Source organism: Dermacentor silvarum, chromosome 9, assembly GCF_013339745.2.
Source record: "Dermacentor silvarum isolate Dsil-2018 chromosome 9, BIME_Dsil_1.4, whole genome shotgun sequence".
Classification (NCBI taxonomy): Eukaryota; Metazoa; Arthropoda; class Arachnida; order Ixodida; family Ixodidae; genus Dermacentor; species Dermacentor silvarum.
This window is the reverse complement of record NC_051162.1, coordinates 88,283,772-88,299,997: the sequence shown is the minus strand read 5'-3', so window position 1 is coordinate 88,299,997 and position 16,226 is coordinate 88,283,772. Positions and strand designations below refer to the sequence as shown.

Here is a 16,226-nt window from a genome sequence, read left to right as displayed (position 1 = left end):
TCAAGCGAAGAAAAGCAAGAACAAATGACAAGTTGTTCCAAAGCGAGCGAGAATCTTGTCGTCTGCCCTCCAACTTTAGCGGCCAGCTGATACTTTTTACGTTTCATAGAATGGTGGATCCAATAGTATGTCCTCAAAATTAAGCAAAACATGTTTTTGTGTAATAATAAAGCTAAAGCAGCTTGTTACGTGCTGTTTTAGCAGGAAATGAATCATTGTGACAGACGGAACAGTGCTAGCCGGGCGCGTCTTCAAGGCGTTCGGGTTCTCCAAGAACGATGCCAATCCGAATCCACAATATACGGCATTCCCTTGCATACCACGGCGCATCAGCGTCACATTTCCCTCTAGGTTTTATAGTTTGAAACTCTATGCCCACAACTGACTGATTACCGCAAAACGGCCGTCGTCTATGGAAGCGCCACTTGCGTAAGGTTAGAATCAGCATGTTGAGGGTATTGACAACCCTCACCAAGCGCTAGGCAACCACGGTATACGGCGTTACCGCAGAGTAGCGGCAGCAGAAAACAAAAGTTGTTTGCACTCTTAACATAATGATTTCGAGCGGCGTTTGCAGGCGGTTAAATAGCGTTTAGTGTCCAGCCGGACCCGGACGCCCCGGGGTTTGGTTGCTAGCGTTCGTATGGAACGCCGCTTTGACATTGCAGTTCGTTGAAGAAGAAGCAGAAGTGTTCGGAGTGTTTCCCCGCCTCAAGGCCTAAACAATATGACCAAGAACTATTACAAGATACTCGGCATCAGCACGACGGCTAGCGAGGAAGAAATCAGGAAAGCCTATCGGAAACTCGCGCTCAAATACCATCCGGACAAGAACAAATCCTCGGACGCGGAAGAACAGTTTAAGGATATCAACGAAGCGTACGGGGTACTCAGCGACAAGCGGAAACGACATGTCCACGACTCGATCATTGACGGCCATTTCCACGGAAACAGCAGCGTCAACAGCAGCTCCTGCAGCAACTCTAACAGCGGCGTAGGAGGCTGGCAGAGCAGCGAGCCCTTCGGCACCACATTCTACCCATGTCATGGGACAACGTTCGAGCCGTACCTCCGCGCCGGCGGAATCTACTGGCAGAACTTAGGACCAGGAGGCTTTTTCGCTCAGCCCTTCGCCGCCGAAAGCAAGGTGAAATATTACTTCAAGTTCACAACGCAGCAAAGCGGCGTTCCATGCGAATGCCAGCAACCTAGCCCCGGGGTGTCCGGGGCCGGCTCGTCCGAAGCCTCTAGGGGAACGCCTTCTAGCAGGGAACCATCTTCTGGAACGCCGGACGGTGACAAGCAGGATCCGGCCGTAGAGCGGGATCTCTACGTTACACTGGAGGAGCTCCTTCGGGGTAGCACCAGGAAGTTCAAGGTCATAAGAACAGTGACAAGTCCCGATGGTGGAGAGGAGTGTCAGGAGAAAGTCATCTCGGTTGCTGTGAAACCTGGCATGGCAGCGGGAACCAAGATAACGTTCGAGCGCCAAGGAGACCAGGTGCCCGGACGCTCGCCAGCGGACATCGTGTTTGTAGTACGCGACCAGGTACACCCGCTGTTCAAGAGGGCCGGAGTGGACATTCATTACGTGGCGAAGGTGACCGCTCAGCAGGCGAAGTGGGGAGCAAAAGTAGACGTGCCTACGCTCACGAAGGGCAAGATTTCCCTTTGTCTCACGAAAGACACCAAGTCGGGTGACGTCTGCCGCGTCGTGCGTGAGGGTCTGCCTTATCCAGTTGACCCGAGGAAGCGCGGTGACCTCGTTGTCACATTCAACGTCCAGTAGTAGGCCGGGTCGTAGCGGGCACGGATACAACTTTCTGTGGCTCACAAAATTGAAGCGAGCGGAGAACGTCGCGGAACATTGGTTTAGAATTGTGTTCGGCGAAATCACGGCTGCATAAACAAATGTATGCTTGTTCTTTGCATTTGGCGAATGTAGTGATGTACGCGTAGGCAAAATTAGGCGTAAATAATCTATTCTCACGTGTTAGCCGGTGCTGTTGCTTATTTATATTGCACTAATAAATACCGACGTACGCAGAAAAATCCAAAGTAATTGTTCCAGCTTGTACTCCTGTCTATCAAGTAGTGTATTATTGCTGCAACGTCTCGGCGCTGACCCTCAGACGCGCGCATTTCCTGCGGCACTCTACTCAATTAACGAATTATTTTTCAATGTATCTAGGTAGAGTCGAGCATTTTCTTTTGAAGATTTGTATCCCGTCGGGCATTTACCAATAGGCGCAAAATTTAATGCATTTGGGAATTGTAAAAAAAAGTCTACCAATTTCAAATAAGAAATGCTTTCGTGTACTCTGACGAAAGCAGCTTGAAGTGACGGAGGACAGAATGCGATCAATAGACAATGTCGAAACATTTTGCTATAAGCCCACTAAAGCTGTGTGGCCGAATGAATAAAACTGTTCTCATGGTCCTGTTTCAATTTCCATGCTTTCGCAGATGAATCTGCATCAGTAAAGTTTGACAAGGCACATCATTGCCAGCATAGGCTTAAGAAGTACGCTTGCTGTCGGAACGCGAATATTCTAAAAGATACCAAGAAAAATTAGAATATTCACTGATGCTTTGTTGTTCTGAGTATGTTCTGCTCGATGGTGGCCGTTAGAGTTCATCACACCCCATCGAATATATATATATATATATTGTAACGTAATAAAGAAGACACAGAGACAGCACCCGTTCCTGGGTCCAGCTGCTCCATCATCCGCCCACCTCCACTTCCTCTACTTCGCTCCTCGCGCAAGCAGCCGAGCCCCGGTTCCGTTCTTCCACATCACAATCGGCCACGCTGCGGACCTGGCAAAAAAAAAAACGAAAGTTCAGTCCAATCAGCGTAATCTTTTCTTGAGGCGTGACACGTGCACGGCGAAGTTATTTCTTTTCCGCCGGTCGAGTCCAAAGCTCGAATCCGAGGTGCTAACGCGCCATGTATTATCTCCTACGCGCTCGGTAATGGTGAAGGGCCCCTCAAACTTTGCGAGTAGCTTCTTGCCCGCGCAGTTGCCGCCTCTTTGCACCCGCACCTCGTCTCCGATGTTGTACGCAGGGGCACGTCGACGGCGGTGGCCATAATAGCGCTTCTGTTTTGCTTGCGCTTGTGTGGCTTTTTCCTTCGCCGCAGCTCTGATCTTCTGGCAGGCGAATGTGCGACTGTCCGAGCCTGTGACGCTAATGGGAGCGTCACAGGCTCTGATCTGACAGTCGCACAGACAGCTGAACGCGGCCTTCCGGCCGCGTTCAGCTTGGACAGCGTCCCATATACTATTGCATACGGCGTCACAATATATATATATATATATATATATATATATATATATATATATGCATGCACATGTTGGAATCCGTTTGAAGTTTGTAGTAAGTATGCTTGTGCATTATTATGGTTACACACTGCAAGTTACCAGAGCCAAATTAGGCAAAAACACAGTGTGAGACATCCACGCAGCGATTTCATCAGGACGAAGGTCATGCATGGCACTTGTCAAGAGGATAGTGGTATGCGCGCAAAGTACAACACATTGTATCTTGTAACGCACAGACCCGCACCCATTCTGGAGAACAGGCCTAGAATGGGCAAACGTACACTCGGTGGTCCCTCTCGGATAGCTAAATAAAAGGCAAACAAGTGAATCATTCAATCAATTGAATACAACGCACTGTTCTAATAACAAGTCGGTGTGTTTCTAGTGGTACCTAGCTACGAGTCGACAATACATGTTCAGGTTTCATGTGGGAATTTATTTCATTATTACACATAACACAGTTGCGCTAACCCACACTACTTTGTTGATCGGCATGCACGGGTAATATAAGCCCGTTTGCTGATAATAACATTTGGCGTACTGCCTCGCTCACTGCTTCGCATAACATCGATTCCCACTGGGCGTGGGATCTGCCGGCTTTTTTTTTCTTAAAAACCAGAAATTAACTTTCGCAAGTCTTGCACTAAACAACGTGGACTGCAACATGCGATCCTGCTGAAAATTTCAGCAAGAACAGTGCAGCAGTGAGCGCAAAACCTTTGATTCGAACATACGCAGTGAAATATGCAGCAGTCTGTATAGTACAATGGCCTTTGGGGCTCTTCACGCCAGCCTACAAGGAGAGCCAATCAGTGTGCAGACGGAGTGAAAGTCTCACCTTTCTACAAGCAGGCGAGGTCTCGTCGCATGCATGGACACAGCTTCATCGGGTCGTCGTACGGTGATTAGAGGTAGACGGAAGATTTCAGCTGTCACTTACAAAGCGCGCATTCGTTGTCAAATCTGGTATATCTTTGGCGTTGATTTTGGCTTACAATTTCGGCAGACAATTTCGGTCGAAGCCATCTCACGATGAATCTCGACGTTAATGCGACTAGCCTCACTGTATTGGCGCACCGTATTGCTACCGCTACTGCCGAAACGCATAATGAGGTGTGTACTGCAGCAGAACTTCTCCCTCGAGCTTTCTTCAGGACGCGTAATGCCACCTAGCGGGCCCGCCGCGACGCTTGCGCGTGGCCTTCGCGATTCGTGGTGCGCCGTGCGTGCGAACGCTCAGACTTGTTTCCTCGCTACCCGCTCGCATTCGTGGCGCAGAGCTGGTGCGTCGTGCTGCGGTGCTTGAAGAATCCATTTGACGCGGGTTCGATTCCAGCCATCACTGCATGAAATTTAAAGGACTTGGTTTTGTCGGTGAAGAACGGCGTGAAATAGGTTAGATATAGCCGTACTACATACATACGTACATACACGCGTACATACATACATACGTATATACATACTACATACGTACATACATGCATACATACGTTCTTCTTTTTGGGGTTTTACGTGCCAAAACCAGTTCTGATTATGAGGCACGCCTTAGTGGAGGGCTCCGTATTAATTTTGACCACCTGGGGTTCTTTAACGTCCACTACAACGCAAGCACACGGGAGTTTATGCATTTCGCCTCCATCGAAATGTGGCCGCCGCGGCCGGGATTCGATCCCGTGACATACATACATACATACATACATACATACATACATACATACATACATACATACATACATACATACATACATATCGAAAATAGTTGAAGCTCCCCAACTCCACTTGACTTCTACGTAATGCGAAACATGCTTGCAATGGTTTGGTAGAAAATTGCTATAAGGAATCATAAGCGTTCTGCAATGAATGGTTAATGATGTCGCGACTTGTGAATCCGACGGGTCTCTCTTTCTCTCTCTCTCTCTCTCTCTCTATATATATATATATATATATATACATTTTAAAGGGTTTAGTAGAGATCGGCGCAGCGCAGCATCGGCAGTCAAACGAGCCGCAGCTTCCAAGCACGAGCACCGTTACTTCTCGCGTGATTGCGTTTCTGTTGAGGATGAATGGTGAGGCACTGTGTCATGTCTTCCTATTTTAGCTTTGAATTTCTTGCTATTGAAGTGTCTAACGTGACGCTGATCCTTCTTTCGTTACATTTTTGTGCTCGTTACTATTGTTTTAAACGTACAAAAGTAAGCCTTGCTTACTCATCGCTTCTGAGCAATATATGGGTGGAGAGACCCTAGTCAGGCAGAGTTCATCTGCCGTTAGTCTCTTCATCCCAGGCAAGGTACGTTTGAATAAATCGCAAAACGAATATGCCACCATGATTGGAGTCAATTCCACGTAATGGAGCTGAAGTGACATTTCGCGACATTTATTGTTACATTCCATTTTAGACGCCAACACTGTATCAATCGCTGTATTGTTGAGAGTAGCAAGTATCTCAGAGGCAATTTACAGAGCAGTTGATTATGCAATCATTTGCGTACAATGTGACCTTGCATGTTTAGCGGAATCTTCAGCTCGGCCGGGGCCAACTTCGATGCCACCTATTCAAAGAAATACTTTCTGATATAACCCCTGGAGCGATTTGAATGAAATTTATTTCATTTGAGCGATAAAGTAAACTCCTTGTGTCTGTAAGAGTTGTATTTTTTATTGAAGGCCTGAATTGTTTTTACAACAATTTTAAGAGATTCGTAAGCTTCAATAACATGGAAGACGGAAGTTTAGAAATCTGTACCGATATCATATTCCTGGCATAGCTACAGAATTGCACACTTAATATACCTTTTTTCGCAATTTCTAACATTTCTCTAATTGACGGCCTAAATAAAAAAAAACATATATCTTTCCACAGTCCCTCGATCCTAACTTTTTCTTTAAATTGTAACGAACCTCATCGAATTTGGCGCAGTGGTTGCCGAAAAAAAAACGATTTCTCCTTTCCTATGTATTTAGATAGGAGACCCAGAGCTAACGCTTCCTCTTAAGTCTCGAACAATGTCGTTTATGTATAGACCAGGAATAAAAAATGTCCTGATCGCAAGCGCTGTTGGCCTTGCCAGCTCTATCTCAAGTTCCGGAGTTTTGCTGCGCTCTTCCACCATCCTCAGATTTCATTGCCTTTGCTCCAGTGTGCAAATGAAATTCTACCTCGTCGCTGCTACCATCTCCAATCTCACTGCGCTCACTCGCCATCCTGTGTTTTTTTTTTTAAGATACGTAAGCATTTATATACCTACCCAACGAGGAAACCTGTCCGTCCGCCACGTAAGGCTAATGCAATGGCTCATACCCCATAAACAATGGCTCATTATCCCGTAAATAATGGCTCATATCGCCATAAGCAAGCAAAAATACAATGGCTGGCTCACATCCCCGTAAAGCCTACTAGCGCTCAGCAAAGTGAAGCGAACAGTGCATGCATTCACTGAAATTGATATCTCCTAATTGTAGGAAATCAATTTTTTTAGACAGTCCGTCTATTTTTGAAGATTTTCTTAATTGCAAAATTAAAAGAAAATTACCGTAGCTTGCACTGTAGGTGGAATGCTAAAGAGACAGCGGAGCTGATGGGCACCTAGCGAGTCCTGGCTTTTGGGTTAGGCTAAGCCCTACCAAGTCAACCTCAGTATTTTCCGGAATTTATTGATTATTGATCAATTAGCTATTGATTAGCATTCGATTGGCTATCGTAAGGTTGTTATCATCATCATCATCAGCCTGTATTTATGTTCACTGCAGGACGAAGGCCTCTCCCTGCGATCTCCAATTACCCCGGTCTTGCGCTAGCTGATTCCAACTTGCGCCTGCAAATTTCCTAACTTCATCACCCCAGCTAGTTTTCTGCCGTGCTCGACTGTGCTTCCCTTCTCTTGGTATCCATTCTGTAACTCTAATGGTCCAGCGTTTGTCCATCCTATGCATTACATGGCCTGCCCAGCATTGAGAGACCGTGTCTCCTTGCCTGACCCCTTCCTTGATAGGTAACGTTCTACTATTCTTGTGTATCGCAAGGTATTGGCCACGTACTTGGGCTAGACTAAGCACCACGAAGTCATCCCCAACATTTTCGGGAATGTATTGATTATTTGTCGATTATCGATTAGCTATTGATTGGCTATCGATTGGCTATCGCAAGGTATTGGCCACGTATTTCGGCTAGGCTAAGGACTATATATACCATGTCACCCCAGTATATTCCGGAATTTTCCGGATTACCTATTGATTGGCTATCGATTGGTTATCGATGACTGATTAAGCTGAAGTAGTCCCAACCATGCTTCGCTGGACTCAGCCAGGCAGAGCTTCGCTAGTTCACAGGGGTATGTGCTATTGAGCTTGGACCCTTTCTGCACTGCCGCCAGGATCGGCGCACATTTTTGGATTCAGCATACACATTACGCCCGACTTAAGCAGCTCCGCAGCTAAAACGTTTGAATATCATCCTTACAACGCTGTAACTCATAAATAAAATACCATATCGCGATTCTGTGCGCTGCACCTAACAACAAATGTAAAACAAATACATTGATTATAGACCACCTGAAAATATATAGCGCGAATTTCGAAGTATATGAATTTTGCAGAAACCTCTTAAACATTGTAACAATCTCGCGTAAGCTGTCAATTCATATATGTGACGCGGGCAGGAGGTTGCGGACGGAGACAAGCATGATCGACCGAACACTGCGTTTAATCTCCGTCTTCCTCCACTTCCAGCTACGGTCGATCTGTCGTCCATCTTTACCTATTCTCCCTCCCCCTGAGAGAGCGCGCGCAACAAGCAGCATGAGAGGGAGTAAGGAGAGCATAAATAGACATGTGATAAGGTGCAGTTACCACAATGTTCTGGCTTTGAACTCGTTACCACTTCCGAGAAATGAGGCTGAAACAGCCAATGGTAAGGCTAGCAAGGCCAAACACTTTATATGTGTTGCTCCTTCCAATAAAGTATCAGTTGTAAACTAGCGCGGTGGCCTGTTGTTCTTCACTCTGTCCCCAGTTCTGTGCGCTATTACCCTTTTAAGATGCTTTACCAACTAGCCCACCAAACCATCCTTGTGGGCGTTGTACCTGCCGTAGCTTTTTTTTCAGCAAAAGCCTAAGCCAGTATAGGCACAGTTAGTGCTTTCTTTTTTTTTCGTTTTTATTCGGAAGGTTGCCCTCATAGGCTTAATACAGTAAGCGCAGTCCTCGCGCGACAAACAAGCAGATAAGACATCGGAATAACGCGAAGCATAAGCGAAAGCAAAGCGCGAAATTGACAAAGGGGGGAAATCCTTCTTTCCCACGGCTGCAGATCTGCGTCCGGACACGGCCGCGTCCGACTCACGTACGCGTGAGCGCATCCGCGGAGACTTGTTGAGCGCAGCACCGACCACCGTTTCCGGGCGTCGGAGCCACGGACGGTGCCGACGGGCTGGGGCGGTTTCCTGCCAACGAGGGAAAGAACCCTGCGGAACGACCGGAAACAAAAGCGACGGCCAAGGACGCAAGGACGTAGGGGATTTTACCACCTATAATGAATGTTAACAACTTTGCTGACATGCCAGGCAGAGCTGTATACATGAGCTGGCACATAGTGCTTTTCGGTGTTTTTTGTTTCGCGAAACTTGGCAACGTTAGAGCTTGGGTTTAGTGGTACTTCACTGTTTTATCGCACGTTGGCTATACTATCTGCACTATACGCATCCACTGCCGTTTGATGCATGTACGAAAGCGCCTGCAGAGCTAAGTCAAACGACTTAAACGGAATTTATTTTTCCTCAGTCTGTTTGAAGTACCAATTGAACAAATAAACGCAAAATAAGAAATTCAGGGCCACTGCGAAGAAGTGAGTAGCCGACATAAGAAATTCAGGGCCACTGCGAAGAAGTGAGTAGCCGACATTACCTAGTTAGCCTAGACGAAGCTAGTGAAACTTCTGGATTTCTTTATGTAACATTATACTTTTTGTACAGCTGCTTACGCAGCTTCCAGAATAATAACTGCGCATACAGACCATATCATAGTGGAACAAAGCAACACTACTCAAATAAATGAAAATGAACTAACTCATTTTGCAAACGCGAACAAGCTGAAAGCCTTATTTCTATTTCAAAACACGGAACAAAAGTGCGCCTATAACATTTTATTTTTAATAAGTCTGTTTCCTTTTCTTTTTGCAATATGTACGAAAGTGAGACTCTAGATATTGCTAAATGCCAAACCCTATTGCTGCATATATGGAGAAATGTGGCAGTCAGGGAGCCTTTTAGCCCGCCTCCTGTAGCGCGCATATGTGCTTACATATTAAATATTGTTCCCTCGCTATGTTTTATTCACAGAAAGGAAAGCTAACTTCTCGCACAGTAGTGGCATAGCTCTCACACTTGCCTCACAAACCAGAACTCACGAGAGATTGGAAAACATTCTTTTGCGGCGAGCAAAGGGTACGGCGCGCCAAATAAATTGCTAAGCAGGCTACGCGTCTTCGTCTGCAGTGTTCAGTGAAGGGGGGGGAAAAATACAGGCTCGACTAAGTAAGAACTATGAGTAAAGTTTGGGGAGCGCAACGTCTTCGTAGTGTAAGAGGGGTTTACTAAGGCCGCCGTTCTGGGTTCCGAAATGAAAGCCCGTAAAGCGCTTGCTTTCCAAGCAGCGTGTGTTTCGTTGACCACTCCGCTCCGTAAGCTCCACCTGAACCACGCTGAGCTTCCAATTCGTTAGCTAGAAAATACAAATAGCTGTAAATGTTTGCGTGAGTTGCCAGATGCACACCAGCTTAAGCATCCTCCGTAGCCATACAAGTCACATATTTTTTTTACAGCGAAGCGGTTAAGGGCTAGGTTCCCCAGGTTCGTGTCCGCGTGTAGAAAAAAACTATCATCATCAGCATTAGATTTCGGTCTATGTGCGTGGAGGTTTGGCTCCATGGGCTTGGCGATTTCCCGCCAGTTGTGCCTTAGCACAGGTGTCAAAACGGATGATTGATGTCCCATTGTTATATTCCTCGCCACCGCCGATGCCTCTTTCTCTTTCATAAGTGTCGCGATACTTGGCGGCGGCACGTCCCACCAATAGTAGTGCCCCTTTGTCTCGGGACGTAAAGATCACGCTACCGCTGTTATCATCTAGCAGTTGCCCTTTGTACTCGCTATGGGACGGACGCTCGTTTAACCACATCTTCTAGGATCCTGATGTCAGGACTCTGACGATGCAATGCAGTGTGTCCTGGCTATGAACGCTGTAGCTCATACGCTAATCTAGGACGATGCGGTGGACTTGGCGCAGCAAACACACTACTTGGCCATCACGCCGGGCGAAGACAAGACCCTGGTGTCCTTGCTCTTTCACGAACATGCTGAAGACGCTCAATATAGTTCATAATGATAATATATAAATTCACTGTACAGAGCAATATTTACTTCGCAGACCCACCATAGTCACAGCTTCGCTGGCTTCTATCTTCACAGTAGTGCAAGGGTTCAGAACTGTTTTTTGTTTACAGCGAGGATATATATATATATATATATATATATATATATATATATATATATAGAGAGAGAGAGAGAGAGAGAGAGAGAGAGAGAGAGAGAAGAAACCGGCGATTACACGCAATACGGCCGCACGACTGGCCGCTTGAGGCAATTTGCGTGTATTCGCGAGCATTCTTCATGCTCGGAAAATGATTTTATGTAGCAAGTATTCAGCAGCAGAAAGCGGTATCAGGAGTTTCTCGTGTTGCTCTGCAGTTTTCTACGTGACACTTTTCATCTAATTATTCTATTTTAAAAGTTGTGTAATAATTCATACTAATTATATAATTAGGCGGAATGCAAAAATAATCTGAGTATCTCCAAACGAGGGCAAACAACATTACCTTGGTTCTGTCCAGCTACGTAGCATTTTTATATTTTTAAAGTTCGGCCCAAGTTAAGTGAAACACCCTGTATACTGTGTTGTTAACAATGTGAACCTACTGCTCTTGTCTATTCTACACACGCCAAACTTATATTTCCTTCTTGTACGTAGTTGCGCGTTGCATTGCTAAACGAATCACGCACTACGAGGTTTACGGCTACCGCAGGCAACTTGTGGTGGTCTTGCCGTATGTAAGTGCGTTGTCTTGAAGGTTCCAGATTTTAAATCCTATGTTTAACGAGCCTAAAAGCTCTGACAGCGAGCGAAGGCATATTCACACGGCACACATGCGCATATCTACTGTTTCAACACCGCGTATCTGCACAGTTTGTGTGCCTCTTGTCTCATCTTATCCACTGTTCACCACGTTGAACGAAAACCAACTGGTTTAGCTCTAAGCTCTCTTGAAGCATCTACTCACGAATCAGCACATGATTTGGAAGTACTCCAGAGAGCTTGAGCTCATGAGTGCTCGCTGACATCCCACACGTACAGATCTTATACTGTGAGCTTAAAAAATAACAGGGGAGCTAGAGAGTATGATATTGTTAGACGAAGCATAAGTTTTACTGAACGCCGGGAGGAACGTCAAAGCACGTTTTAGTTGAGAGATAACGTCTTGACTTTCTGCGATTGGATTCCTTCGGTGCTGGGAGCAGCGGGCCGGCGGCAACGTCTGACCAACTCGTAGAAACGAATCATCTCCGCCGTTTGCTGTGTTAGTGTTTGCACTTGACCGTCTCACTCCAGCTTTGAGTCGGGTATAAAGGGCGCACCACCGAGTGACAGAGATCCAGTCACTGACAACGGTCGATCCACCCCGCTAAGAAGCCCTGTGTCTGTCGTTCAGCGACGAATTTGCTGGAGAATGAGAGTCACCACAGCAATGAAGGTAAGATGATTTTTAGATGAGTAAAGAGTAATCTCGCTAATTTGGAGGAATTGGTATAACTAATTCATTTTTTTACCATTAGATTTTTTTACAAATAATGCAACGATACCCTTAATTGAGAAACAGATTTCAGTAAAAACTAAAGAAGAGGAGGTTCTAAGAAACTGGGTTCTTAATATTGGGACCACATTCTTTCTAAAACAGATAAACAGCTGAACTCGGTGTTCTCTGTTACATGAAACATGCATATAAATGGATAAGAATATCAGAACAATTTAGAGAAGCATGCACCATATTAGCATATGTGCCCCGTGAGTTTGTAGAAAATTGACGACCTTATGAATTCTTAAAATGCATGTGTGGAGGCACTGTTTTAGAAAATACAGGATTTCTGTATTTTATATTTAATTGTTGCAATCTTAAGGAATGATTCGTGGCTCATTCGATGTCATACTTAAGAAATCCACTGTTATATTCAAACAATTGCAACTTAGGTTTTAATTGTCTCAAAATACTTAATTTCCTGAAATTCGTTATCTGTGCGTGAAAATGAATCTTACTTCTGTATATAAGACTGACCGCTAGGTGTGCAATACCTAACCGCTAGGGGTGACCTACGCCTTCTTGAGCCGTAGTACGGAGAAGGCGCAGGTCGGGCGCTTCGCTGTTACTCTACAATATTTACTCTTTAAATTCCTCTTTAATATTACTCCTTAAAGCCTAATATCATTCATAATCCACCTACACAGTAATGCACAGCCCACTCAAACTGGCCTGCAAGGTTACATTGCATCCAGTTCTGGAATCATAGTTCCAAATTAAGGGACCTGAATATTACGTATCATTTTTAATGTCACATCTGTAATAGGCCCGTTTAGGCAGCTAAATGGCGAAATTGGTCGCAAGAAGTACCAGTCAGTCTGTGTAACGTCTGGTATGAGAGAATATGCCGAAAGACTTCACCTTCAACAAGTTACTGAATCCCTTATCGGTCGCCCTGCTGGCGAAGTGGTTAGCATGGGGAGCTATGACAACTCTACACTTGCTGGTTTTCTTCAATGCTATGGTCCTTCCTAACGCTGCTGAATCACCTTCATTCTTTTCTACCAAACGCAGTGCTTCCTGGCCGTCACAGTCTCCGCCCTCGTGGTCTGCGGAGCCTTCGCGAGGGAGGAAAAAGTCGAAGGGCGCACAAGACTTCTGGGAAGTGGTCTCGGAGTCGGCGGCTACGGCCCTATTGTTAGACCCGGCCTCGTCGGCGCTGGTCCCGGAGGTGCAGGATTTTTATTACATTTATTTATGTATTACACATGCCTACAGTGCCAGAGTTGGGCATCATCGTTTGGGGGTTAATTACAAACATGAAGGTCAAAAATAGAACGTCGCGAAAAACAGCATCAAATCAGTTATAGTACTAAAAATACAATCATCGTGATTAGAGAGGAAGACAACACATCCAATACCAAAAACATTCCATTTTAAAATTGGTTACACTATGCATTTTACAGTACAATGGAAGTATTATCTAAAACAGATTCATGTAAAGTTCTCTATGGTAAATGAAAAATTGTGTGCAGACACTATCTCATCCGGGAGTACAATTTAATTCTGCAATTGTTCGCGGAAAGAATGAAAACTTGTATACATTAATACGACTTTGGTAGGGTCTTATTTTCTTGGAATTGTCACGTTTCTCAGACTGATTATGAGGTTGTTTTAAATATACGTTCTGGTCGATTCCTCTGTTACCGCTGTTGATGTTGTGTAAAAGCTTTAACCTGATTATTTTTCTGCGTGTGGACAGCAACTTCCACCCTAGAATTCCCCGGATTTGTGAACCTCTAATTTTGTAGTCGTAGATGCCCGCGACGAATCTTGTAGCCCTTTTCTGAACACGCACTAACTTGTCTTCAAGAACTTTTGTGAAGCGGTCCCACGCTGCGCATGAGTATTCTAACACCGTCCTAATATTAGGAAGATACAAAGTTTCCTTCAAGGTTTTGGACTCATTCTTGAAGTTCCTTTGGAAAAGGTGCAAAAGGCGACACGCTTTAGCACTTTTTAAGTCAATGTGGGAGGTCCAGTCCAATGTCGCAGTTCAAGTGACGTCCAGGTGTATGACTTCGTGAACGCAGCTTACGGTGCAGCAGGGCTCGGTGGTTATGGCGGAGCTGGTCTCGTCCGGCCGGTAGTGGGTGGCGCCGGCCTCGTTCGCACCGGTGGTCTCGGATACGGCCACCATGGTTACGGTGGACTCGGCTACGGTGGCGGCCTCGGCTACGGTGGCGGCTACCAGTCCGGCTACGGCTCTTTGGCCGGCGGTCACCAGGGAGGATACCGCGGGGGCGCTGCGGGCTACAACCACGGATCCGCGGGTTTCGCTGGTCGTGCTGCCAACAGGCACGTCAATGCCTACAACAACCACCGTGGCTACAGCCACACCTCGGGATTCTCGGCCTCTAGCGCCAATGCATTCGGCTCCGGACACAGGCACGGCTCGGCTGGATTCGGAAGCGGAACTGCTGGTCACCGGGGAGGTTACGGACAATCGTCGTTCGGGCACAATGCTGGTTCCGGTTTCGGCGGAGGATACCTCGGCTAAAATGGCACTGTCAATAAAACATGGCCTTTCTTAATGTCACTTGCTTTTTTTTGGAAACCAGGCAAATTAGCGACGTCCGGACGGACGGACGGACGGACGGACGTCCGTCCGTCCGTCCGATGATTGTATTTTTAGTACTATAACTGATTTGATGCTGTTTTTGGCGACGTTCTATTTTTGACCTTCATGTTTGTAATTAACCCCCAAACGATGATGCCCAACTCCAGCACTGTAGGCATGTGTAATACATAAATAAATGTAATAAAAATCCTGCACCTCCGGGACCAGCGCCGACGAGGCCGGGTTTAACAATAGGGCCGTAGCCGCCGACTCCGAGACCACTTCCCAGAAGTCTTGTGCGCCCTTCGACTTTTTCCTCCCTCGCGAAGGCTCCGCAGGCCACGAGGGCGGAGACTGTGACGGCCAGGAAACACTGCGTTTGGTAGAAAAGAATGAAGGTGATTCAGCAGCGTTAGGAAGGACCATAGCTGGTTTTTGTTCAACGTGGTGAACAGTGGATAAGATGAGACAAGAGGCACACAAACGGTGCAGATACGCGGTGTTGAAACAGTAGATATGCGCATGTGTGCCGTGTGAATATGCCTTCGCTCGCTGTCAGAGCTTTTAGGCTCGTTAAACATAGGATTTAAAATCTGGAACCTTCAAGACAACGCACTTACATACGGCAAGACCACCACAAGTTGCCTGCGGTAGCCGTAAACCTCGTAGTGCGTGATTCGTTTAGCAATGCAACGCGCAACTACGTACAAGAAGGAAATATAAGTTTGGCGTGAGTAGAATAGACAAGAGCACTAGGTTCACATTGTTAACAACACAGTATACAGGGTGTTTCACTTGACTTGGGCCGAACTTTAAAAATATAAAAATGCTACGTAGCTGGACAGAACCAAGGTAATGTTGTTTGCCCTCGTTTGGAGATACTCAGATTATTTTTGCATTCCGCCTAATTATATAATTAGTATGAATTATTACACAACTTTTAAAATATAATAATTAGATGAAAAGTGTCACGTAGAAAACTGTAGAGCAACACGAGGAACTCCTGATACCGCTTTCTGCTGCTGAATACGTGCTACATAAAAGCATTTTCCGAGCTTGACGTATTGCGTGTAATCGCCGGCTTCTCTCTCTCTCTCTATATATATATATATATATATATATCCTCGCTGTAAACAAAAAACAGTTCTGAACCCTTGCACTACTTGTGAAGATAGAAGCAAGCGAAGCTGTGACTATGGTGGGTCTGCTAAGTAAATATTGCTCTGTACAGTGAATTTATATATTATCATTATTAACTATATTGAGCGTCTTCAGCATGTTCGTGACAGAGCAAGGACACCAGGGTCTTGTCTTCGCCCGGCGTGATGGCCAAGTAGTGTGTTTGCTGCGCCAAGTCCACCGCATCGTCATAGATTAGCGTATGAGCTACAGCGTTCATAGCCAGGACACACTGCATTGCATCGTCAGA

The 16,226-nt window shown here is 45.9% G+C and overlaps 2 protein-coding genes across 2 annotated transcripts; both read left to right on the top strand.

The window, feature by feature from the left end:
* The first annotated feature begins 727 nt into the window (after positions 1-727).
* Positions 728-2,052, top strand: LOC119463726 (dnaJ protein homolog 1). The gene has a single exon (XM_037724550.2). The coding sequence runs from the start codon at positions 728-730 to the stop codon at positions 1,787-1,789; it is 1,062 nt and encodes a 353-aa protein (XP_037580478.1). The 3' UTR covers positions 1,790-2,052.
* A 10,059-nt stretch (positions 2,053-12,111) lies between these two features.
* LOC119463725 (uncharacterized) lies at positions 12,112-14,737 on the top strand. The gene is made up of 3 exons (XM_037724549.1): positions 12,112-12,135; positions 13,252-13,408; positions 14,271-14,737. The coding sequence occupies exons 1-3, from the start codon at positions 12,112-12,114 to the stop codon at positions 14,735-14,737; spliced, it is 648 nt and encodes a 215-aa protein (XP_037580477.1).
* Positions 14,738-16,226: the final 1,489 nt, after the last annotated feature.